Raw genomic sequence first — 24,490 nt, forward strand, 5'->3', positions numbered from 1 at the left:
GTAGCTGAACAGCTGTGTACCTGCTTCTGTGCTGTACGTTGTTGCACGTAACATCGTACCTGAACGTGTAGCATGTATAATAATCCTTGAAATATAGAAATACAGTTAATTTCCCATAAAGTAATTGATGAAAGTAGGACAAAGAAACTTTTGGAAGCTGAAACTATGTAGGTGGATAGAGGAGCTAGTGAGACATGCTAGAAGATCTTTACTCTGTCCCTTCATAACCTCGTAAGTGGGGGGCCTTGTTGTCTTTCTGAAAAAAACCCATTGTATATATGCTGATATCCAAATACAAATGATTAGCTATATGCCCTGGGAAGGTTGCTGTATACCATCTTACAGCATTTTGATCATTCTGTTTCCGGAGCAAAGATAGCAATGTGCACTAAGTGTACATATGGTTGGTTGGTATCCAAAAGAGACTACAGTTCTAAATTCAAAGGTGAAAGACAAAGTGCACAAGTCACTGCCCTACAAAACCTCTTAAGAAATAACCAAGTTGGTTATAAGGTATTGTGTGGAGCAATAAAAGCATGGGGAATAGTGAAACTGGTGCAAAGCAGATGGAATGCTGAGCAGATTATTTGTACGGAGGTAATAATTCTAAACAGTGTACTTTAAAATGGGTGCTGTCTGCTGTGTGTGTACTGAGATGGAAAAAATTCAATTCTGAAAGGTGCTCTTTGTAAATTCTCAGGATCAGGAGACAATGAAAAGGCCAGCTGGCATTTACTGTTTCCATTATACTGAAGCGTAGCGGAGAAAAGTTTTAGGTTATGTTTTTTGATGGGTTGTTCATTGTTACCTGAAAATGCTGGTGTAATATATGGGGTTATAGTTCAGGTTAAGCAAAGCTGAAGGCTTTGTTTTTTGCCTGGGATATAATAGCTCCACTCCCCTTCTTTAAAAGTAAACACAATTAGTAGTGAAGCTGTGTAACATACCTAGTGTTGTTACTTCATTAGGAAACTGGAAAAAATTAAATGCAGGCTGTCAACAAAAATTACTTTAAAATCTTTATTGTAGAGTGCTAATGTCTTTGTTTTGCCCTGGACTATAAGGTTGGACTGAGATCTCTTCAGGGTCCTGACAGCTTTGGGGTTCAGATTTTGCAAGGAAAATGCTGATTTGCAACTCATGAAGTTTTAAAAATAGTACTCAATAAGAATACTAAGAAGTATTTTTAAATACTAAAAATACTTTTCAAATCAACAGATTATTACTAAATTTTGTATAATTTTACTTGCATAGTCACAAAAACCTAGACTCGGGCCCCGGTAGAATTCAGCTCCTTTTTTCTCTAGATTTCTCTCTCCTGTTGGTCTCCCTGCCCTGCCATCTTACCTCAGATCAGTATCTGATCTCAGGTTCTCCATTTCTCTGTTTCTTTTCTCAGCTCTTACCCTAGTCTTTTTGCTCTGTGAGCTGTAGTCCTCACTGTGACTTCCAAGTTGAAATCTATTCTGTACTTCAGTCCCTTTTCAGAACTTGTTTTAATTTCAGTGAACTTAGTCTCAGTCATCTCACCTGTGACTAACCTGTTTAACTGGGAAGGCTTATTTAGAACTATTAATGTCACTGGAGTAATAAATTCCCATGAAAAAGACTGGCATACAATTCTTGGTATTGAGGTAATGTGAAAAACATGAGATTGCCTAAAGATTTTGCAGATTATATTTTCTGTAGACTTCTTTTAAGAGTACTGGTGATGAGCTGCTGCTCTGTATTTTCTTTGTCTGATAAATGTACTCTTTGTTATTTTATATCCCAATTTTAATATTGTTTTCCTACAATTTATATTATATGTTCATACAAGGGCTTCCTTTCCTGTCTTTTCTTTATAAGATGAAATGCTGTCTCTTGTTATTTAGGTGACACAGTGTATAGCCCTTGGAATTGCCCTAGTGATGTATGGGAACACATTATAAAAGGGTAACATCTCAGATACAGCAATGAGAAATGCAATAGAGCTGTCAGTAAATAAGCAGTCACTATAAATATTATACAGTAATGATTTACAGCTTGCTCTAGTTTGAAAAAAAACTTGGTTTTGTGAGCCATGGACGTTCCAGACTGTGCCTGTTCCTCTTTTAACATGGAGTCAGTGCAACTCAAAAATAACAGCCTCCCTGGGATTAAACTGTCATTTGCAACATCGGGCTGTTCCCTCCCGCAGCCTGTGGGACTGGTTTCAGTGCTCTGTTACACCGTGCGTGCAGGCAGCACATGCGGGCTGCACCTGACATGGGAAAACTCCAGCCTTAGCCAGATGTCTTTTCTTCTAATGTGTTCTTTATCTCAGCATGAGGCGTTTGGCCAGTTAACTGATAGGCATGAAAACCTATGTGAGACAGCAGAAGGTTTTAAAGAGGACATCTTCAATCACTATGTTAACTAACATTTATGTGTGTTATTTGAGTTGCAGATCTCCTTGGCCGGTCAAAAAAAATAGTATATTAGTGTTTAGGGTTTTTTTTGAGGGGAATGCAAACTTGTCTTGCACACCTAAAATTATCATGGACAGCTCTGTCCTGGAGTGTAAATTCATGTGTTTATAACTGTCCTTCTACTCATTTTGGTTGCTGGTGTTCTTGTGAATATTGAAATAAGTTTTGGTTTTACAGAGAGAATCAAGTCTGAAAACTTAGCTGGGAGTTTATGGTGTAGAGCACCACTCAAAGTTCAGTCAAGTCAGAGGATAGTTGGAGTGGAGCTCCCGTAGTTTTCAGTTTTTCCTATTGCTTTACGAATGGGCATATGAATGAAGAGTCACTGGAACTGGGTTACAGTGTTGATGAGAAATAGCTAACAAAGACATGTTGGAATTTAGATTAAGATTAAAAGATCTGTAGATTTCATTTCACTTTCTAAAGAAGATATAATTTATTTTTTGTCAGCTCTCTTTCATGTATTAACTTCGTTATTAGTTATACTGAAAAACTCCCCCCAGTAGTTTACTGAATTTTACAAAGAGTTTCTTCATGGCATGGTTTTATTATGCATCGTGAGTTTTAGCCTCTAGCCTGGCAATGTAATTAGAGGATAGCTGTCAAAACCAGGGTAATGAGTCACAGGCTATCTGTGATGAATATGCCAAGTGCTTGCAGTGTGCACTAATGTCTAAAAATATTTTGCTTTGCATCCTTATTGGTTTACTGATTATGGTTCCAGTAGCATAAATTATGGTGTAGGCCTTTTCTTATTGTGAGGAAAGTGGCTGGTACTGTTAATGCTGAAGTTGTTTTTTGACAGTTTTTTTAGTAAAATGCAAATGTACAGTCTGATGTATATTAAGGAGTATTATGGAGTATGGAATTGTGGAGTGAGGAATATAGATTTTTTCTCTTGAGTGATTATATATCTTGTCAACTTTTTTGTTCGGTAAGCCAGGCATTACCAAAGAAATTATGAGGATGTAAATTATAGTTAGCAAACCATCCATCCTTTGTCATCCATCAGACCTTACAAATGGAGTATGGTGCACAAGTATTCCTACTTAAGACTCAGAAAAGAGAAAATTATTACCTCATAACACATGGCACTGTGATTTGTTTACTAGTGAGCACTTTATTTCTATGAAATCAGTAACACTTCTTAGAGTCAGCAACACACCATCACACATCCAGTGTCACTATGAAGTGTTTTCCTGTTCTTTATTCATACTTGAAGAAGCTCTTGTGGTATCACCCCCACAGCAAAACATATTTCTAGGTTACAGAACGATAACCTCAAGGAACTGATTGGCCTGGTTTTCTTTCTATCTGCTGTTTCCACTGACTTCAGTGGGATTTGTGCATACTTGGTGACCTGCATTTCAAAAGCACTGTTTTTAAGCAGATAAATTCATGGAAGAAATTATTCCTGTGTGGATCTGTTTTCTTCTAACACAATAAAACAAAACAGGGCATTGCTCTGCTAACCCTTAAAAAAATTTGAAAAGTTGCGGTGAATGAAGATAATATCATCTTTGACACTGAACTGTACCATAGACATATACAAACACACCAGAACTTGTTCTGCAGCTTTCGCTGACCTTTGTTTGACTCCACAGGTCCTTCAGAATTGTTTTGAGTCGTTTTGTTACTTTGATTTCTAAAACATTTTATCTAAAGATGTGGTAGATCTGGACTGAGGGGAAGATTCTTATGTGAGGGTTAATTAGTATTTATAAAGTACATTTCTATTTCTATTTATAAAACGCTATTTCTATTAGATAGTATATTTCTATTCTAGCTTAAAAATGCTATTTTCTGTTTAGTCCCAAATTTTAGACTGTTATGGATTATTAGCAGTCAGCACTTCAGAGCATTTGTTAAAGTTGAACTCAATGAGAGCTTGAAAATTTGTGTTTTGAATTAGATTATTAAAAAGTTAATTCTAAAGCAGTCCCCAAGTAATTTCAAAATATTGTAAATCCTTCACTTAATGTCACTGTTAATGTGGAAGATTATTATGAGTACAGACTGTCAAGGCAGTAGAAGCTCTCACTGAATTCCAGAGAGGGTAGTTGTTAAAATAGACGTTATTGCAGTTTCCGATAAAATAAAAGAAGACCCAAACCAGGTTTTCCTTCTGTCTCATTTTCTCTGTTCACTAAAATAAGTTATTTTTGTTTAGCTGTTTCATGTCCTGACATATTTTTCTTGTACTCAGTTGTATCTCCTCAGAAATAAAAATGCAGTATGAAATAAAAATCTATTTCAAGAATTTGCATTGCATCACAACAGTTGAGACCCCACCGCTGCAGGGAGGACAATATCTGTGTATACCAGTATTTATAAAGAGTCTGTCTCAGGACTGAGATGATTATGTTTGTTGTGGTGGAGAATGGTCTTACATACTTCACACAAAAATGAAAACAAGTTTGGCTTGTACATACAGGTTTTCATAATTTTCATAGCTTTTCATAACAGTGCTAATTCCAGGCTTTAATTAATCCATTAATCAATTAATTATAAAGTTTTGTGTTCAAAATAAGGTCTATTGAGGATTCGCAACCTTGATACTGCAGTCTCTAGCCACTGATAAAACTCACTAATAAAATCAAGGGAAAGTGTTTTTTTATTTCTGAGTGGGTGAAAGACAGGTGATTATTTAAATAATCTGTTCATTTTTACGTCTACTTTTTTATGCAATTTGAGAGAATAAAACCTTGTTTCTATACTATTATACTAACTCCCTAGCCTTTTCTCCAAGTGACTACTGTAGATGTTGGTCAAAATAAATCAGCAATATTGCATTGCAAAGTCTACGGACTCATCTGGGTTTTTTAAATTTAGGTCATAAGCTTCAGCAGTGTCAGTGTATTACTCAGCTGGTTAATCTCAGCTGCCTGATACTGTATGCTTTGAAAAGTATGAATGAATGAAAGATTTTTAATATATGGTATTTTATGTATTTTGTCTATGTGCAAATACAACTTTAGAAGTAAAGGAAGAGCTAATGAAATTTGCCCTATATTCTAGTCTTTCACCCAAAGAAGATGGTGTCTTTGACACCCAGGGTTGCAATGACCACATCAATGCGACTTTGATGGCTAAATATAAGAAAGCCCTTCAAAAGCGGTAAAACTTAAACACGGACTTATGGGGGAGGTGAAGGAAAGCATTAGAAAAAAGTGGTATTAAGACAAAGCCAGTTAGAGTGGAGAACATGAGCTTAGCAGGAGCAGTGATGCTGCCTAACTGTATTTTGAATAAAAAAGATCCATGCATGTGGCAGAATCCTTGTGCCGCTGTGCTGATTTCACTCCCAGTGAAACTCCTTGGGCAGTGAGCAGAACTGGGCCCAGAGCCCTCTGAAGAGAAGGTGGTTTCTCTGGCTCGATAGACCTAATAGCCTCTTTCAGAGTACCGTTCCTTTCTCTTCCCTTGGTGCTTGCAAATGCCATAGGCACTTGCCATCCCAGGAAGAGTTCACATCTCCCTGTTAATCACAAGGTGCTGGTAGGCACCGTAAGAATGGTAGATAGGAGTGGCACTTTTTCCCCCAAACCAAGGATACTACACTGAAAAGCTTAAAAAAAGCTATTGTAATTTCATGATCTTAGTCATATCTGAGAAGTTTCTAGGTCATTCTGCCTGTGGGCAACATTCAGGTGTTCATCTGGTTTTCAACAGAAACTTGCATGAATAGCTTCTTCAGCTTTGGTTTTCTTTCTTTATCATTCAGCTTGTAAGTGATCTGGAGGGTAGATGTACAGGAGAGTTTTCGTACTCCTGTGACTGCAGAATGTGCAGAGGAACTCTTTGCATAGTACTTTCTATTTGGTCCCAAGTCCTAGCAACCTTCTAAAATGTCAGTAATCTGGAAGACAATATTGGTTACTGATGTTTTGATGAAAGTTTCAGAGCTCACATTTAATTCCATAATTTCTATAGCTTTGATGACACAACAAATAGATATTCAAATGTTAAATATGAAAATGTTAAATCTACAAATCTACAACAAGTAGTGTTTCATATACTATATATTACTGATATTTGATACCCTACCATAATCATGGTGGTTATTTTACAGGCACATTTTTTGTGAAGATGACACACGCTTTATTTGCTTCTCACTAAGAAGACAGGAAGAGAACATGCTTTATGGAGAATATGCTGATTCTGTAAGATAAGAAAATAAAAGATAAGAAAATAAAAGATAAGAAAATAAAAGATAAGAAAAACTTGTGCAGAGAGTAAAAAGCAGCCTAGAAAAACAATCTTAGTCTGTATACATGGAAGATGTTGTGGGTTTGCTATATTACATTCTGGGTGTCAAATTCCCACCTGCAATTTAAAGGAACTTCAATAATTTTCACTTCCTGCCTTTAACAGTTATATGTTCTTGCTCAACTTACTGTGTTTCACTCTAGATGCAGTTTCACTGTATTAGTTAACTAAAATGATCAGTTTGGATAATGGATATTTTTGGTGTAACTTTTTTGATAGAAGAGCAAACAGAGTCATTCCAGTCTTTTAAATTAAATGTTTTTGTTCATGAAGCAGGTTTAGGGTAGATAAGTCTTCATGAAGAAACATGTATTTCTTGTGTTCCCTGTGGTGTATAATGTACAGGTTTTATACTGTATAGTATGTTGTATTGAAATACTGCCTAAAAATGTTTTCTGCCTTATCTATGCATCTGTTGGAAGAAGAATTAAATTCTCTGGAATAGGGATTTTTTGTGAGTACAGCTGCAGTGAAAATACACATTTGTTTGGTATGAGAAAGCTGAAATGTGCTTGTCAAAGGTCTGAGTAAAAACCAGTTTATACAAAGTTGTTCAAATTTTGCAGTTCATCGTGATTTCTTCTTTGAACTCGCACAGGTATGTAGTATGCACTTTAAACGGCTACCTGCTGTCTGATGTTGGGCAACATCTGGCAGTTGAGAATGATGGTTAATTAAATGCAGTTAACCTGACAAGCATAGTTTGTTTGTGCAATTAGTTGAAATTCAGAGCTGGAATATTCATTCAGTGTCTTTGGTTCATGTTTTTTGTTTTGTTTCTATTTTGTAAGCCCAGAGCCCTGCAGACAGCTTTATGCAATTGAGGCTTTCAAGTTGTTTCTTTTATTACAAAACTTATCAGGTAACATTTAAAGAAATTAAATAACTGTTACATGTTATCTAAAACAAAAGCCTGGAATTTTTATTTTTTTTTTATTTTTTTTTTACATTAGGTATATATTAGCTTAAAAGTAAACTGGCTTTTCAACATTTTTGCGTATAGGAGGAAGAAATTCTGTACCTATCATGAATCACTGTTAACCAGAATTGTTTGGCGGGTTTTTTTTGGTAAAACGTGTTGAGATCTTCAAGTGAAAATTAATATATGAGTGCAAAATGTTACTGCACAAAGGTTAATTTGGAATAGATTTTGACTACTGTCCATTGCTTCTTGTTTTCATCACAACACTGTTTCCAGTAAATTTTGAAATTTTTGCCCTTTCTTAGTAGCTTGAAAACAGAATGATTAGTAATGACTGCATGAGCATCTCTAGGCGAGTATGCGGCTATGCATATACATCTGTTTTTGACGATGACTACTGTCAGTTACATCTCAAGATCTAACCCCTATACAAAATGAGTATCAGAAGTCACCCAAAGAAGAAGTAACTCTTTGGGGAAAATGTTCTAAGATATGGAGGATTTCCTAACAGTTGTTCCTACTGCTGGTACCCTGTTGAATTGAGATGTCTTTTCATGCTTAAATAGCTTATACATGGTGAGATGAGTTCAATCTGCAAGTCTTATAACTTTTCTGAGCTCAAAAGCAGTTTGGCCTACAAAGGGAAAGAAACCTGTTCAAATGCACCTTTTTTCAGCCTCCTGGTGTTCCTTGAACTGGTATCTTTTTGGGGCCACATCACAGCCCACTCACAAAATATTAATATTATAACTGTGCATTCACACCACTGTCATTCATTGCCTCACACCAATGATAAGAGTGAGGGAATTTGTCAGTCTGATGCAAGACAACATCTTAGAAGTGAGGAGCACTGACATTGCTCACTTAGTGCCCCACTTGCTCATTAGTGTCCCAGGTTAGGAAGATTAATCACTATAATTCTTAGATTATTACAGTGTTGTACAGGAAGCAGTTCTTTGTTTGCAAAGAAGCCGTATCTTTTGCATAAAAGCACCTATAAAGATATCTAGAATGTAATCCCAAGCTTCTCTTCTTGTTTTTGTTCAAGGATAGTTTTATGCAGGCAGCTAGGCAATGACAGATTTAAAAAATAAATCTTCTTGGGGAGGCAGATTGAGCCTCGCAATTAGATGGCTTTCAGCCCCAAATGGATGTGGCAATGGAGTATGGGTTGTGTCTTCCCCTTCTGGTTGCAGAATCAGTGGATCCGGCTTGTTAAATGCTTATTTAAGGAAGATGGGAAGACTGGACTAGATGATTATAAATCAATACTACACCATCCTAAGTTGTTTTGGGAGTTCATGTACAAAAAGACCTAAAGGAGCAAAATTTTCATGAATTACTTTGATACAGTGGCTACAATAGTTTGCTTTAACAAAAGTAATAATACAAAAGAATGAGAACTCATAACTCTACAATACAGGTTCTCTTTGCTCTTACATGTAAATCGGGTCATTAGGCTAGAAAGATACTCTAAGTTCAGTCCTGATTAGTAACACCTCGAGCTGCATATTTTATAGGCCAGCATGAGAGGAACAGTTATTCAGTGTCCCTGCTTGAACAAACATTGCAAAGTTTGATTCCAGATGCAACTGTAAATATTTTATTTAAATGCAAGGTGTCTGTGCAGCCTGCATAATTTAACTACGTCAGATAATGGAAATTATATTTATGTGTTAAGATACATCTTCTTTTTTTTTCTGGATTTCCAGCAGTTATTTCTGATCTATGGTTTGTATATTGTTGATTTGTACTTTCATTTTTTCTGCTCTGTGTGTTTTACAATTGTCTGCTCCAGCTGTTTTCATTATGACTGGAAAGAAGCGGGTATAATATTTGTAGGTGTGACCTGAAAGTTGGCTAGTTATTACTTTATTGTATTATCCTTTTAGCTTTATGCTTTACCTGAAAGTCTAACACTTTAGTTGGGTTGCACTAAAAATGTGTAGTTTTCCAAAGAAAGTTACTCCTATAGCCATGCATTTTAATTTGGCAGTTGTGTATTTTGCTTTGCAATAATTCTAACATGACTGATAATTGTTTTTTTACAATTAAAGTCATTGAAGGCATTATTAATTATCTAAACTGCATACACTTTCATTTCATGAACTGTGGTAGGTTAAGAATTATATTTAACTGTGAAACTTCCTAAATGTGGCAGGTGGCACGCGGATGAGCAGTGCAGATACAGTCTACAAATGACAAGTTACTTGAGCGATAACTTGAGACTTGGTAAATGGAAATGGGTCGGTCTTAGGGTGTATGGGATCATCTTTAGGCAGGAAGAGAAGAGTAGACATGTTTTTTCTGCTTTGTGTGCACTGTTCCCGTGATAACTACATAGTTCTGAGTCCTAGATGTTTGTATGATGCCTTTTTAATAAAACTACATGCTCTGCAATAGCCAGGCTCAAAAGCTGCTTGTGCTATAGGAATGACAGCAGGTACCAACAGCTCTGTACCCATATACATAAATATGGAGTGACGTGTCCCCAGTGGCAGAATGATTAGAATGTCAAATTGAGGTTTGAATCCTGCAGCTAACTGCTTCGTAGGAGATGTCTGTGGATGTGTTAATACATATGGACTTTCTTAAATAGTGTTATTTACTATCTACTGCAGAAATACAGTATTGAGAGACATGAGGTATAAAAACACAATTAAGAGGCTTAACAGTATGGACCTCCTCCAGCCTTTAAGCTGCACCTTTCCTAAATATTTTGCCCTTGCTCAGAGACAGCCTACATGCTTGCAGCTCCGTCCTGTCTCTCAGCCACAGTGAGCCCTGCAGAATATTGATCACCTTTCAGTTTTATTTATCCATATTCTACCCAGCCAATGTCTTTTCATCTCTAGGGGACTAAACCTTGGCAAAAGTATGTTCTGTTTCCTTGGTAGTAGCATGGTTTTGACATTAACACTTAGGTTCTCTGAGCTGCTTTGAAGTTCCTTACTCTAGCTAACTTACCGCATAGTCTTTGTATCAATTCTTTCCTAGATCAGCCCTATCTCTGGTTTCTCCTAACTCTAGTACAAGAAGACTTTGATATAGAATTGAAAATGGAGGTTGCATTAAAGTATCTCCCAGTTTGTCTCCAGGGGAACTTAGCACAGTAAGCAGTTCCAAAATGTTAACAGAAAAAAAAATTAAAATAACTAAATAACTGAATTCAAAGGAACAAGAAAGTTGTCTAGTCTGTGCGATTAAAAAGAAGTGATGTTCTAGACAATGTGCTGTATGACAGTTACGAGTAAACTCTGTAGTAAATAATTGCATTCAGCATATGGATTTTTCTTTTCCAGAACACCAGCTCAGTAACTGTGCCAGAAACACTGTTGTTTGTTTCAACCCTTGATGGAAGTTTGCATGCTGTCAGCAAGAGGACGGGAGCAATCAAGTGGACTTTAAAAGAAGGTGAGCAGGAGGTGTCCTGATGCCCTCTACTCAGTAACAGTAATAACAGTCAAATCAATTGATAATTCAAACTGTTATAGGGCCTGGTAAATACTTTCTTTTCTTTCTTAATTTTGCTCTTGCTCCAGAATTAAGCTACAGTGTTTCTGGAGTCATGTTCATCTTCGTATTTTCACTTGCAGATCTTTTCCAGGTTTATGGGGGTTTTTTTGCCAGAATGTTTAAGCTGTAGTGGTATAATTGGTAGGTATCATGTTTTATGGGAGTGAGTGCGATATAAGCAAGCATAGAACAGAATAGATGTCAAATGAGAGTGTCAGCTGGTGGAACTGGTGGCAAAGGAGATGATTCTGTCTCTGGAATACCCTGCATTCACTGGTGCGGTGGATATCATGCAAACCTTGGGTCTTTTTTTCTATAATGGATGTTTAGGAACAGCACAGTTATTTAAATAAAAGAACTGCACTTACGTAAAGAAATTTAACACTGCTCAGTGACTGGAAGTGATTTTTAAATTTTAATTACTGAGCAGAGATAGCCCTTTCTGTCATCATGAAAAATTCAGTATTTAATACAAATTTGTTTTAGTGGGACTCTGATTATGTATGGTGGAAGTGATAGTAGCACTTTCTCTTCACTTCTGGAAATAAATTAGAAAGCAGGTCAAATGGAAAGGAGTCAAAGTGATGGCATCATTCTGTCCTCTTTTTAAACCTGAAGTCAGTTTAGTAGGTGAGCTGAAATGGTAGGAAATGGATTGTGCGTATCTGATGTCTGCAGTACAAACCAGTTGTTCTTATTTGTGAAGCCATTCATATTTGAATGCAAATCTACCAGACAAAAAGTTAACTTCATATATGAGCAAAGAATGCTTCTGTAGCTCCTCTTGGAATAAAAAGGGGTGAGCAAGTATTTTCTTGAAGGATCTTGGTTAATAGGTGTGATTACATTTTCTCCCCTGTCCCCTCTTTAAATTTAGACCTCTCCTTTCCCTGAACAGGCTTGAATAAAAAAAAGTTATCAGCCTCCCCCTTTATTGTTGCTCTAGGCTACTGTGGTGTTAAGAGAAGCTTACTGGTTTTTGCTTGTCATTCAACTGACATGAACATATACTACATAGTCCTATTCTAGAAGGATATCGTAACTGGCATTTGTTTGCAGCCAGACTTAGTAAGTGGCAAGAGGTTTTTTGAGGAAGAAATGAACGCACTTTGGTAATGAAAAGGATCTTGGTCAGAGTGCATTGCTCAAGGAACTTCCCTTGTTTAAAAAAAAATTGTTGCAAAACTATTGTTGGTACAGTAGAACTGCCAGACTGGATAATCTAGTTTTATAGAACTACTTTTTTTCTCTCTGTTGCTAACTATGTATTATTCTGCATCTTACCTACATGAAGTATGTTCACTTGCTTTTTGCAAAGCACTTACTGCCCATTAGTTTATTTCTGTGTAATAGAACAACCCACAAGGGTCAATGAAAAAAATAATTAGTGGTAGTTATCATTGTTACAAGATGCTTCATGAGTTAACTTCATTACGTGTATATGGAACAAGGGCCTGTACATATAAATTGGCGAATTAATTTGTAATTGGAGGGGTTTCATTTATTTTTGCAAAACTGTATTTGTTGGTGGTCACCCTGTGAGTGGGAAGCCCAACAAAGATGCGACAGTGTTGGAAACTAGTAGCTCATGAAAGTCCTTGCCATCTTGCTGTGCTAAATCCCTGGAGAGATTTAATAGTGCAGAATTCAGTATTAATATTAGTGTATAAACATAGTTGTTGGGTGCACTCTCTCTGTCAACAGTATGCTTGTATTGTTATAGAGAATTACTCAGTGCAAAGTTGCATGCATCGCAAACAGTGTTCTTGCAGGTGCCATTTTACCCTGATTATCAGACAATGAACCATGTGTTGTAGTTCAAGTGCTTTGAGAAGTTGTGGAGGTCACCTGAAGTGCTGCAGCGGCATTCATCAGGAAGAGAACGTTTTATTACTGCACTTAAGCAGCAAGGTATTCAACAAAGGGCAATTCATACACATTTTATTTTCACTGGGGAGAAAAACAAGGCAGTGTTCATTATCAGGCGGTACTTAAACAAACATGAAAATCTTGCCGTGTGTGGTTTGTTTTAATTTAGCACTGAAGCTTATCTTAGGTATGCAGAGTAAATGAGCCAGTGGTTATCACCACAATAATACATTTGGGCTTCCTGCCTTCATGTAGTCCTGGCAAGAAAGGCAGTCTGAATACTTGTGCTCCCCATAAAGCAGGCAAAAAAATGGGTCACTTAGTAATAGGACTCTCCAGTAGTTCAGAAATAAAGCTGCATTCCCTGCAGTTTTATGTAGTGAGATTGCAGACTTACTTGTTGAGGGTGCTTAATACCTTCAATTCCTGTTGGCTTCAATGGGTCCTACTATCTGACAGCTCTCAGGATTTTTCAGTGGCCAGGTAACTGATGCTGCTGGTTCCCTGGGCCTTGGAAAGCTGGAATATGGTTGGAAAGCTAGTAGAAAGAACCCACACTCCTTCTCTCCCCAAATTTCTGAGAGGCACCTTTGCTCCTGCTGTGGCCCCACAAAAACACATTGTATTGAAAGGCACTCGTTTGAAAGGGTATTGAAGGGGTGTGGCACGCATTTAAGATCAGAGACTGAATAAGACTCTTAGTGCCATCTCTGATCAATAAAAGGAGCTGCCAGTTCTAAGTGACAGTGTGATAGGCTCCCATGTTTTCTGCACTTGCCACTAGCAAGATACTTAGTGAGCATCCTCACTAAGTGGATTAGGATGAAATCTCTTCCCCAAAATTGCTGGAAATGAAACTTCTTCTGTCATTTCTTATAGATCTCTTTGAAAGGTACAGGGGAGCAGCACTTCAGATTTGCTTTTACATGCAGGTAAGAAAGTAGTGATAGAGCTGGTGGCAAGAAACTTGTTGGCAAGCGGAATCTGGAGAATGCTTTTCCCCTTAATGTCAGACTTTATATTCACAATTCTGATTTCAGCGTGAGCTTTAAGAATGTGATTTTAAGACTGTCCTGTTCCCTCACATCTTTGTAAAAATCATGCTGTATGTCTTTGTTAACTCAAGAGCTTAGGTTAATGAGCAGAATATTGAACTTTGAGATGTTAAGAATGTAGTGTTTCAAACTGTACTCTTGGACAGAGTATTTCTCTGTTCTTCTGACAGTCACTTCTGTGTGTCCTTCTGTACTGTTCAAAGTGATCTCTTTCTTTTCATTCACCAGCTCCTTAAAAGCTTTTCCCCTAAGAACGATATTCAAAGTGATTTACCAGAACAACATATAATATATGCAGATTTGGGTCTAGATTTAGAGCCAGCAGAAATTTTGTTATGATCTTCAGTTCTCTGTAGCAATCCAAAAAATGATGGCCCACAATCAATTTAAAAGGTTTTGATTTCCGATACCTTACTCATAACCTATGGACTTCGGTGGGCTAGTCATGATAAGACAGAGATATAAAGACTGTATCTATTAATGGTATGCAATATGTAGATTTTAAAGGGCAAATCTGAGATCTGTAGGTCCTGCTCTAATAACGGTGGTGGTTCCCAGGCGAGAAGAAATATCTGTGTGCATAGCTATAAATTAATAAGGATTGTCAAAACAAAACAATTGTAGAACAGTACGCTTTTCAGCAGGTTCCAGAGGATAGTTTGTTAGTATCTCTAACCTCATTTACTGTAATTGCAACAGCAGGCGAGGATGACATGATCTTAAATTGGTCTGTTAGCCCAAATCTTATGGTAGGGCCTCAGGTCAGGAAACCGTTTTTTCCAGCTCATTCCAGTGGGGCAGCGACTTACTCATTTGCTGTTTCAGAATCTCCCACTTCTCCTTTTCAGTCATTGGTTTTGTATGTTCTACCAAAGGGCACATTACAGTGATGAAAATATGCAGCTCTATCTTGTGCATTAAAAAAGACTTGTTTCTTGGTCAAAGGGCAAATTTTATCTTATCATGTGTTTGTGAAATATAGAGAAAAGTCACATTATATTTAGCATTATAGTTATAGTTTCAAAAATTGTATATATGGCTTTTTTCCATATATGTATGCAAAATATTGGTGAGAATTCTTTCAGAATAATCTGAAACGTGTCGTATACTTCTGCCCACTCACAAGCAAATGATACAGGCACAAATATTTTCTGGCCATGATGCAACCAAAACTGTTGCTGCCAGGTCAAAATGTTAATTTCAGGGAAGCATTACTGAGCCCAATAATTTACTAAGTTACTGGACAGTCTTTATGTTAACAGGTTTCTAGTAACTGCTGTACTTGTGAATAAACTCTTAGAGTTTTAGAATAAATCTTTATAATCTTGGATCAACGTCCTTTTAATTCTTTTTTTCTTGACACAGTTATTTTACAAATCTTTTTATTAACTTGTAAAAATGAAAGCTTTTCAGTTCTTACAAGATAACGTTTTTGAAGTCCCACAACGACAAGGAGAGGTATCAGCAGTCTTTTTAATGGCATTTGTATTCTACTGATGCCCTTGAACTCCCTGTGCTTTAATTAATGCCCCTGGGCATTGATATGCTTTGCTGAATTAATTTAATGAAGAGTATCAGTGGCAATAATTTTACTAATAGTGTATGCATGTGCTTGTTTACACACAAGTGTGTATTACCAGATCAGAAAGCTAAAGCTGGTGTGTATTGAATTACAGGATTTTCATGTAGGAATCGTTAACATACTCTGCCTTAGTGGAGGCTGCAGGAAAAACAAATTGGAAACCCATGGAAATATCTATAGAAAACTCGATCTTCCCTCCAGCACTGGAGATATTTACAGGATGGTGTCCTGCTTCCTAACTCACCCCCCCACCATACTCCATAGTTGCTTTGACATCTTTGTTTTCTTAGTCTAGAAAGTGGAAAGCTTTTGGACAGCATATCACACCAAAAGCTTTATGCAGGACATTGCAAGAAGTTGGCTTTTCCTCTGCTACAGGGAATGGAAGCTTAAGGGAGAGGCAGATGTATTTTTATCACAGTTTTATTACATTTTCTCTGTAAAGTTTTTGTTCCGATACAGAATACTTACTGCTTTGTTCAGTGGTTATTATCACTGTTGTTGGTATTGGAACAGATTGGGCCTATTAGAATGACTTACCTAATTACAGGGAACTGCAGTTCAGGGAAGGTTTGAAAGCAGGATTACATGATTCCAGTCTCAGCATGTTAACACTTGAGTGCTGAGCTGTTGAAGAAAAGATAAGGCCTCAGTTCTCTGACTTTTCCAAGAACTTTTTCCATTTGACCCGTTGTGGAGCAAAGGTGACTTCAGTTATAAGACAACTCATTCTTTTACCAGTCTGTATTCAAGCATATGAAAACTATTGTAAGATCTGACAACAATAAACTAAACTCAAGATTCTCTTTCTATCTCAGAGTGAGTTCTTATTTCAAAACGAACTTTGAAATAAAGTTGGAATATGTCCCAAACCACATGAAAGTGAATGTGCAGAGTTCATTGTCTGTCTTCAAAGTATCTTCGCAGAGCTACAACCTTAGTTCAAGATCATGAAAGTGTTAAGAAAATGAGAAAATTTACATCACCCCAGTAGCTAAAAATATAGAGAAATGGCTCTCCACAGCCTGTCTTTCCAGGTGGATGGTGCTAGTAGTGAAAGGAGAATTCCTTTCACTTCAGAAAATAAAATACTCCATCAGTTTGTGTTCGCTTATTGTGAATAGCCTCATGCATGGAAATGAATCAGATATTGATACTAAATGCTTTCTAATAGTTCATATACAACACTTAAATGTTGCAGGAAGCCATCAAAATAATCAGTGTTTTGGTTCATGTGCCAGCAAGTGCTAAAAAAATTTCCTGCTGCTTTGTAATAACATCTTAATCTGTTCCATCTACCTCTTTTTTATCATTGTTAGTAAATCAAATTTCAGTTACTGAGAAAACAAGTAAAAGCAGGATTTTTTTCACTTCTGATGAAGCACTGTTGTTCTTCATATTGAAGACGTGCTACTAAAGAAAAGTTTAAGGACTTTCTCATGAGCATGGTGCTTCTGTACAGCACACACTGAACAGCTTGGAACTTGTCATAAGGCTTTCATTCATGTCTTCTGATATGCAAGAGTGCTTCAGAAGAACTCACTATGGAAGTTGAAGAGACATTCATGGGATTTCTGGCATTGTTTATTAAAGTGTAGGATACATTTGTTGATGAAATTGTTATAAGTGACATTTTTTCCAACAGCTTTCAGAAATATAAGCCGAGGGGTAAAAGCTTAATGCAAGTAAACATTGCACATTACATATATATATGTGTGTGTATTCTTTCACTATTATGGTGCTACGTGATCGATATAATCATGCAGCACTTCTCAGACCTTTGAGATAGCTGGAGCAGAGTGGAGCACTTTTTTTGGTAAAAGTAGATTGCCCAGTCTTAGAAAATCAAGTGAAATCAAGTTATTAGTCCAAAAATGCTGTACTGTATTATTATTATTCACTGTATTTTGGGGGCAGAGAATGAGCTGTTGGAAAGCATTACTAACCAGACTCTCCTGCAAATGTCATGGACAAACCAGGATCAGTTGCTAGAAGATATAATCTACCTTTTGAAATTTCCTGTAATTGTTCAGGTTTTCCTGAGCATTCTTTGAAAAAAACCCTGAAATACTAATACATTTGAGGAAATCGCATTCTGTCCTGTTCTACTGTAGAGTGTGTGTTGTGTTATGTCAGTAACAGTGCAGTTAGGAAAATTTGGAACTTGATTCAGATAGTACTAGTTTTATACTGTAATTTCATGTAACAACTTCACACCTCCATTTAATTCAGCGGATAAACAGTCCTTGTATTAAAATTAAATTTAAAAGTTTCTGAAGATAATTTGGACAAGAAACTATTTTCTTATGCTTTGCCTAGGCTGACTAGAAAGTGATTTTAAAGAAAATCTGCATTACTGTACTTAAACAATGTATATGCAGTCAGTTATCACTTCAAAAACAAGTTGTGCAGCTTTGTTATCACTAATCACTGATCATTTGAGGAGGAGATGTTTGTAGGTAGGACAAAGTTGCTCAAGCACTGTTGGTGAAGATTGCTGTTTTTTAGCAATAGTCATCATCACCACAGGCAACAGTTTATTTTTTACCCAAGTGAGACGCTCTCTGTGTAATCAGTTCTTCAAAAGACTTGCAAAGTTTATTTGGCTTTTGCCTTTAGCAATGCTTGTAGCATTTGCATTCAGTCTTACTTCAGCTGAGGCAAGTGCCATTTTCTGCTGATTTATGATGCTGTTTCTTTCACAAAACTGAGAGTTTCCCTTCCCATGAAGCATTTATGATTATAAAAACTCTAGCCTGTGGTCTTTAATGTCTCTTTCTTCTTTTAGCTCATTTCACCTAGACTTATGGATACATTGAGTATATATACTTGAACCACTTTATATAATGGTCAGCTAATGCTTTTTCCTTGCTTGCTTTTCTTTAATAATGGAGAGATGATGTTGTAAGTCACCATGTGTTGCATTAGATATTGTAAAGCTCGTAGAATACTTGAAGCAAACACTGAGAAATAATTGGCATATAATCAACTGTGAGTTTGGAGTAGGAGGGTCCCTCCCAACATATCCTGAAACCAGTTTCTTCACACAAGGGATAGAAATGAATTGCTTGATGTAGTTAATGGGATAAAGGTCTGACTAAGCAGCACGGTCTGTAGAGATGGATGCGTAATGATGAATCGCTTAGCTCCTTTGTTTGAACGTTGATTATTCTTAGGGCCTTTTGATGTGTACTTGGGTTCTCAATAAATTAAATGGAGTTTATGATATAATGTGGAGCTCTACACTTACATAGCATTCCCATCTTACATCAATGAACAGTGATAATGGTGATAATTCATCATTAAGAGAAAAATTGCTCAAGATAGGTACTCTTGCTCTCCATCTTCTGTGACTACATGTCAGTGCCTAGGACCGTTAAGAGTACCAGCTAAATTATCTCGGTGTTTTTGCTGCCCTAGGCATGAGGCTCCGAGTATAAGAAAACACGACTAGGCTGTGTCTGTGCCGTCCAGTGGGTTTCCTCCCAGAGCTGGCACACAGCTCTGCAGGTCTGCAGGGTCCCTGCATTAGAGGAAATTTGTTGTGATGTGGAGGGAGACTGTATTTGACGTTGGTCTTGCCAATGCAGGAGATGCCAGTGCAGTGGTGAGTAACCATCTGATGAGGGAAATAGGTAAAGCATGCAACTTGACAAGTCTGCTCGCCGAGTAGTGAGTTTGCTAGGCGTAGTATGATTCAGTGCTTGAGTAGAGCACTGCTCCCTCTCCAGTTAATTGGATTGTTCCCAGAAGCTTAATATGCTTTTGAGTAGTTTATTCTGACAGCTTTGAGGATGTATCTGGAACGTTTTTTAGGCTTAAAGAGGAAAAAAAAAAATATATATATATGTAGTTATGTTTTGAACAAAGCTGCTCTGAGAGTGTTTACTATTGTAAAAAGAAATCAATTAAAATAAAAATAGCTTTACTGTTATTCCTCATATTGTGCTTTCTTTTTGTCTCTGATATTATATGTGCATCTTTTGGTGACTACTGTTTTCTGCTGCATTGTGGCTAGAGATCTGTTTGGGTAGGGGTTTCTTATGTTTTTTTAATCTGTTACATAAAACGAAGGGACCTCCTCCTAGGCCGTTATCATCAAGCCTAGCAGTTCATGTGGTGCAATATACTGCAGAGTGGTAGGGATTTTGTAAGACCCATGTAATGAACCCTGAATTTCTTGTTCTTGTCTTGCTTAGCTCTGCAAATATCACAGTACACTCAAGCTGTCCAGAATCTGTGCCCATTTCCCAATCAAAGGCTCTCAAAACATCATTGTTTTTGTTCTTATTTCCTTCCTGTTGCATCGTGATGCTTGCATGGAGACAGAACAGGTGAAAAAACAGTGTTTGTTTGCTTGGTCATCTTTCATCTTCTTACTCAGGCTTATTCTAGTGTAATGGTTTGATTTCCCCTGCGGAAGTGAAGATACCTTGCATCCTGTTGACTTCTGAGTTACTTTCTGCCAATACCCATATCTAAGCACACACGTTTGTCTTGGAAATTGTAGAGTCTGTCTTACAAATCTGGGAACTTTTGTGGGTTTGGCATCAGGATTGAAAATGCCATGATTCAGGATTTTTCGAGGCCTCAGACAGTAATTTTGAGGCCACATCACCTTACATTAAAATCAAATTGTTGTTCTTAATTTACCTTTTAATACGTAAGGATTTAGATTTAGCATTGTCAGTTTTTATTTCGTAACTTCTTTTTGTTGATGAAAGCTAAACTGTGACTCTGATCACTCAAAATACCAACTACTGTGAGATTGTTTCCAAACCTTTTGATTTTTATGTAATGTGGATTCTTGGATAAATTTTAGTGGGGAGATTATTTAAGTGAAAAAATCAGGTTTTAGGTAATTTTGTATAGCCTTTGGCAGACTTCTGTTTTTCTTTTCATGACATGCTGATCACAGAGGTTTTATCTTGGAGTAGGAAGTGGAACTAAGATTGTTCTGACTTGCGTCGGAGTCTTGCTCTGAAGTCATTGGCAGTCTTCCCGTTCATTTCAGTAGGTGTAGCACTGGGCTTTCAGTTTGTATGGTGCATCTTAAATTAAATGTTGAGTCGGCTACAAAGCATCTGCTTACCTGCCTGATACACAAGGCACCTGAGACACAAAGTAGCAAAAGTTCATAAAATACGGATTAAAAAATATCAAGATACGTACTTTTGTATCCCTGTTCTCAGAGTGTCTGCAAACTTCCACTAGCTGTAGCTTGTTTTTAAGTAAAATTGGTTGTTGAAGCCTGCACAAGTGAAAGCAGTTGCTCCAAGTTATGGTCAGCTGCCTCCTGGGCAGCCAGTGCCCAGCGATAACACACATGTATTGGAAGCAAGAGTTTTTATTAACATGTATGCAGGCAGTTGTAACGGACTCTATATGCTCTGTCCAAGTGAGAAATAAGGAGAAAACTCAAGCTACAATGCAGTACTGCTATCTTCTCCGAGTCTCCTCCCAGGGGTAGCTGGGGAGTAGTGTGAAAAAAACTGAGCAAAGAACTTCAGAAGGTTTAAAAGTTCTCAGGTGCTTTGTACTTTCCCATTTTATAAACCTAGTTTCACGACCAAACAGGAGATCGTGGAGGCTGCTGAGACGGCCCCTTTCAAGCTCCGTGCATCAGCCTTTCAAAAAGCAGCAAGTTGTTGCAGGTCTGACTTAGTTTTGTATCTAGTGAGTTCAATGAATTGAATTGCCAGTATTGTGACTTTTTCTTTTTATGCAGATCCTGTACTCCAGGTGCCAATACATGTGGAAGAGTAAGTCTGTTTCCTTTATCTCATTTACTGCTTGTTCAATATTCACTGACATCTTGCAATTTGGTTTAATTTGAATCAAAACGATCTATGTTCTAGAAAAGTTGCATACCTTGCGTAAGTCAATTTAAGGTGGTTTAGAGAGCAGATACAGAAAGGATATAATTAGCTACGTATAATTCTCCTTTGTAGCGCTAAGAAGAAACATCCTGTCTGCAGACTGTTCTCTCAAGCCCTTGCTCAGGTTTTAAGAGATCAGTGTGCTAACTGTGCCGCAGGCTTAATAGAGCAGCTTTGAAAATGACAGAAAAAGCTAGGGAGTGATCTCTGGGTTTTCTAATTACTCTCTTCAAATAAAAGACTAAAAATAGTGAAGCATAGGAAACTCCAACCACCACCACTACCAGAATCTTCAAATGAAACCCTCAAAAGCTGTTACTTTAGAGTAGTTCCTCCAGCATAGCAATCTCACATTTAACTAGAAAATTTGGGGCTTTAACTTTATGTCTCTGAAGTCAGTGGTAACATCCTTTTTTTTTCTTTTGTGGTTTGTTTTTGATCTTGGGTTTGGGGTTTTTTTGTAGTTTGGGTGGGGGGGTTGCCTTTACCTCTCAAATTTACTTACTTCTGGCAACTCTTTTATTGTTCCTTGCCTTCCTTATGCTCTCTGTTTTTGTTTATTTGTTTGGTTTGTTTTTAATCTTGTGGCATTTTAAAAGCATATAGATCTTGTTTAAAAGCTTTTACCCTGCCACATTTGGATCTTTGAATTTTCAAATGTATTAGTAATCTTATATCAGTTCTGAAACTTCTTTATATTTTTTCATTTTCACAGTATAATAAATGAAACTTCAAAAAATGGATAATACAGAGTAAAAAATTTAATGTCAGGTGAACTTCTCTGTAAAGCCAGTACTGACTATAGTTGCTTTCCTGTTCTCTGAGAAACACAGTACATTTTTTATCATTTATAATTGCTGCTTAAATCCTAGGCCAGCATTTCTTCCAGACCCAAACGATGGCAGTTTGTATACGCTTGGTGGCAAGAATAGCGAAGGCTTGACCGTAAGTATATTTTTTAAAATTTTCTCCCCTGATAATGTTTAGAAAAGTGCCCTAATCAGACTCACACGAAGGATAAGTCCCCAAGGGAACTTTCTGCTTTCTTGACAGTACTGTAAAGTTTTGCAGGCTTTTGTACTGTTTAATGGAAGTGTACCAGTTTCTTGGAAAAGCTTGATCAGACTAGCCAAAAACCAGCATAAGTTTTGTCCACTTGTAGTATTTTTCTGTAACTTCCTAAAATAACGATGATGACAAATAAAATTTATGTGGTATTATCCAAATACTGAATAATCTCTGTACGATTTGATGGGAAAGGTGTACCCAGAATAATACAAATCAGATATGTCACTTTCACCCAAATACTTAATTTTCTAAAACCATCTGCCAAAAGGCAGGATTAATATATGTTCTGTGCTGACACCTTTAGAAGATGTCTTTATAAGATTTAGTAAGCAGACAAAAATGCTGAACCTTTTCAAAATAGTCACCAATCCATGTAACCCACAGATCCTAGCTAACGTTTGACTTTTATTTTTAAACTTTGTGGTGATACTCATATAAAATGTTTGGCTTCCCACAACTTTCTTTCCTCTGGCAGCTGCTATGATTTCCCTTAAGAACTTTAATATTGTTAAATATTTTAGTATTTACTCACCACTCCCCCCGCCCCCCAGTACAGCCCGATCATAACTTGCAAAATGATTCTTGGTTCTTTTCCTGGGTGAATCCAGGAAGCAGCAATCTATTTGAATCTATTCCTTTATTCTGTTAATCTCCTCTCTTTTTGAATTAATTTCTGTTTAGAATCACTATTATAAAAGTTTTAAGCAAGAGTGGAGTAATTTTAATATATTTAAGTAAACTTAGCAAAGGCCTGATCTTTGTTGGTGCAGCTTGTCTGTTACTCTTGTGACCTCATCCCAATAAAAGTCTCTTAAAACTTAGTAAGGATCGTCACCCATTCTGTAAGTGCAATACAGGCTTGGCAGTATCTCAACAACTCTTCAGTTGGAGATCATGCTTCACCCTCTCAACAGTTTCATTTGTACGAAGGTATGTGGCCTTTACAAATGTTACTGTACAGTCCTGTGGAGAACCATTTTATACTCGTTATAGGTGAGGCAATTAAACCACGGTATGTTGAAGCCCAGATAGTTTGTAAGTGAGGATGGTGGACCTTAAAACCGCAGAGTCTTGGCCTCCAGACCTCTCGGCTGCAAGTAGTTCTTCCATTCTACATGCATTTCTCCTGTTGTAAACTCACTGAGACAGACTTCTCCCTGTTCTGGGTTTGCAGAGCAGGGCCTTGACCTGAAATTCTCAGGCACTGCAATAATATAAACAAACAATAAAAAACTGTAATTTGAGATTTCTGAAGTTTTCTGACCACCCTTTTCTGTCAACAAATGTGAAGACTATCACAGCAATGTGAATAAGCTTTTATTGTTGTTTTTTTTCCCTAGAAACTTCCATTTACTATCCCAGAGCTGGTGCAGGCATCTCCCTGTCGCAGTTCAGATGGGATCCTGTACATGGGTGAGCTCAAATTTTATCTCTTTTAGATTGTAAGATGTTCAGTGACTGCGAGATGTAGAGAGTCCCAGACAGACTGCACGGAAATATGCCTTATTTTGGGTATTAATTACGGTTTTTCATTAACCTTTCTGGTGACAGAAAAATCTGTTTAATATAGAATTCAGTTACTGTTTGAAGATTAAAAAACAACTTCTTTTTCTGAAGGAGAAAATAGCTTTTCTAAGCAGTGAATAGCCTGTATGGGGTTTTTTGGTTTCTTGAGATGCTATCTCTCAACAAAATGTGACTTCTACTTAAAATTTTCTTACGCTTGTAAACGTCATTGGCTGCCTGACAATTATAATTAAATTAGAAATCCCACTGCAACACAGTTAGACATCCTCCATTATCTGAGATACAGTCAGTTCATTTATACTACAAATAATAATGAATTTATGGCTCACTGTCCTAACTCATTCTAATTACAG

General features: G+C 37.1%; 1 protein-coding gene across 1 annotated transcript in view; it reads left to right on the forward strand.

Moving 5' to 3' along the window:
- Positions 1 to 7,533: 7,533 nt before the first annotated feature.
- Positions 7,534 to 24,490, forward strand: part of ERN1 (endoplasmic reticulum to nucleus signaling 1) — a 31,042-nt gene continuing 14,085 nt past the window's right edge. The window contains exons 1-5 of the mRNA XM_050908564.1: positions 7,534 to 7,581; positions 10,944 to 11,055; positions 21,392 to 21,425; positions 22,415 to 22,487; positions 23,951 to 24,023. Of these exons, the coding sequence (XP_050764521.1) occupies positions 7,534 to 7,581; positions 10,944 to 11,055; positions 21,392 to 21,425; positions 22,415 to 22,487; positions 23,951 to 24,023 (340 nt within the window). The remainder of the gene's footprint in view (positions 7,582 to 10,943; positions 11,056 to 21,391; positions 21,426 to 22,414; positions 22,488 to 23,950; positions 24,024 to 24,490) is intronic.

The sequence above is a fragment of the Gymnogyps californianus genome, chromosome 19 (genome assembly GCF_018139145.2).
Source record: "Gymnogyps californianus isolate 813 chromosome 19, ASM1813914v2, whole genome shotgun sequence".
In the NCBI taxonomy this organism is placed as follows: domain Eukaryota; kingdom Metazoa; phylum Chordata; class Aves; order Accipitriformes; family Cathartidae; genus Gymnogyps; species Gymnogyps californianus.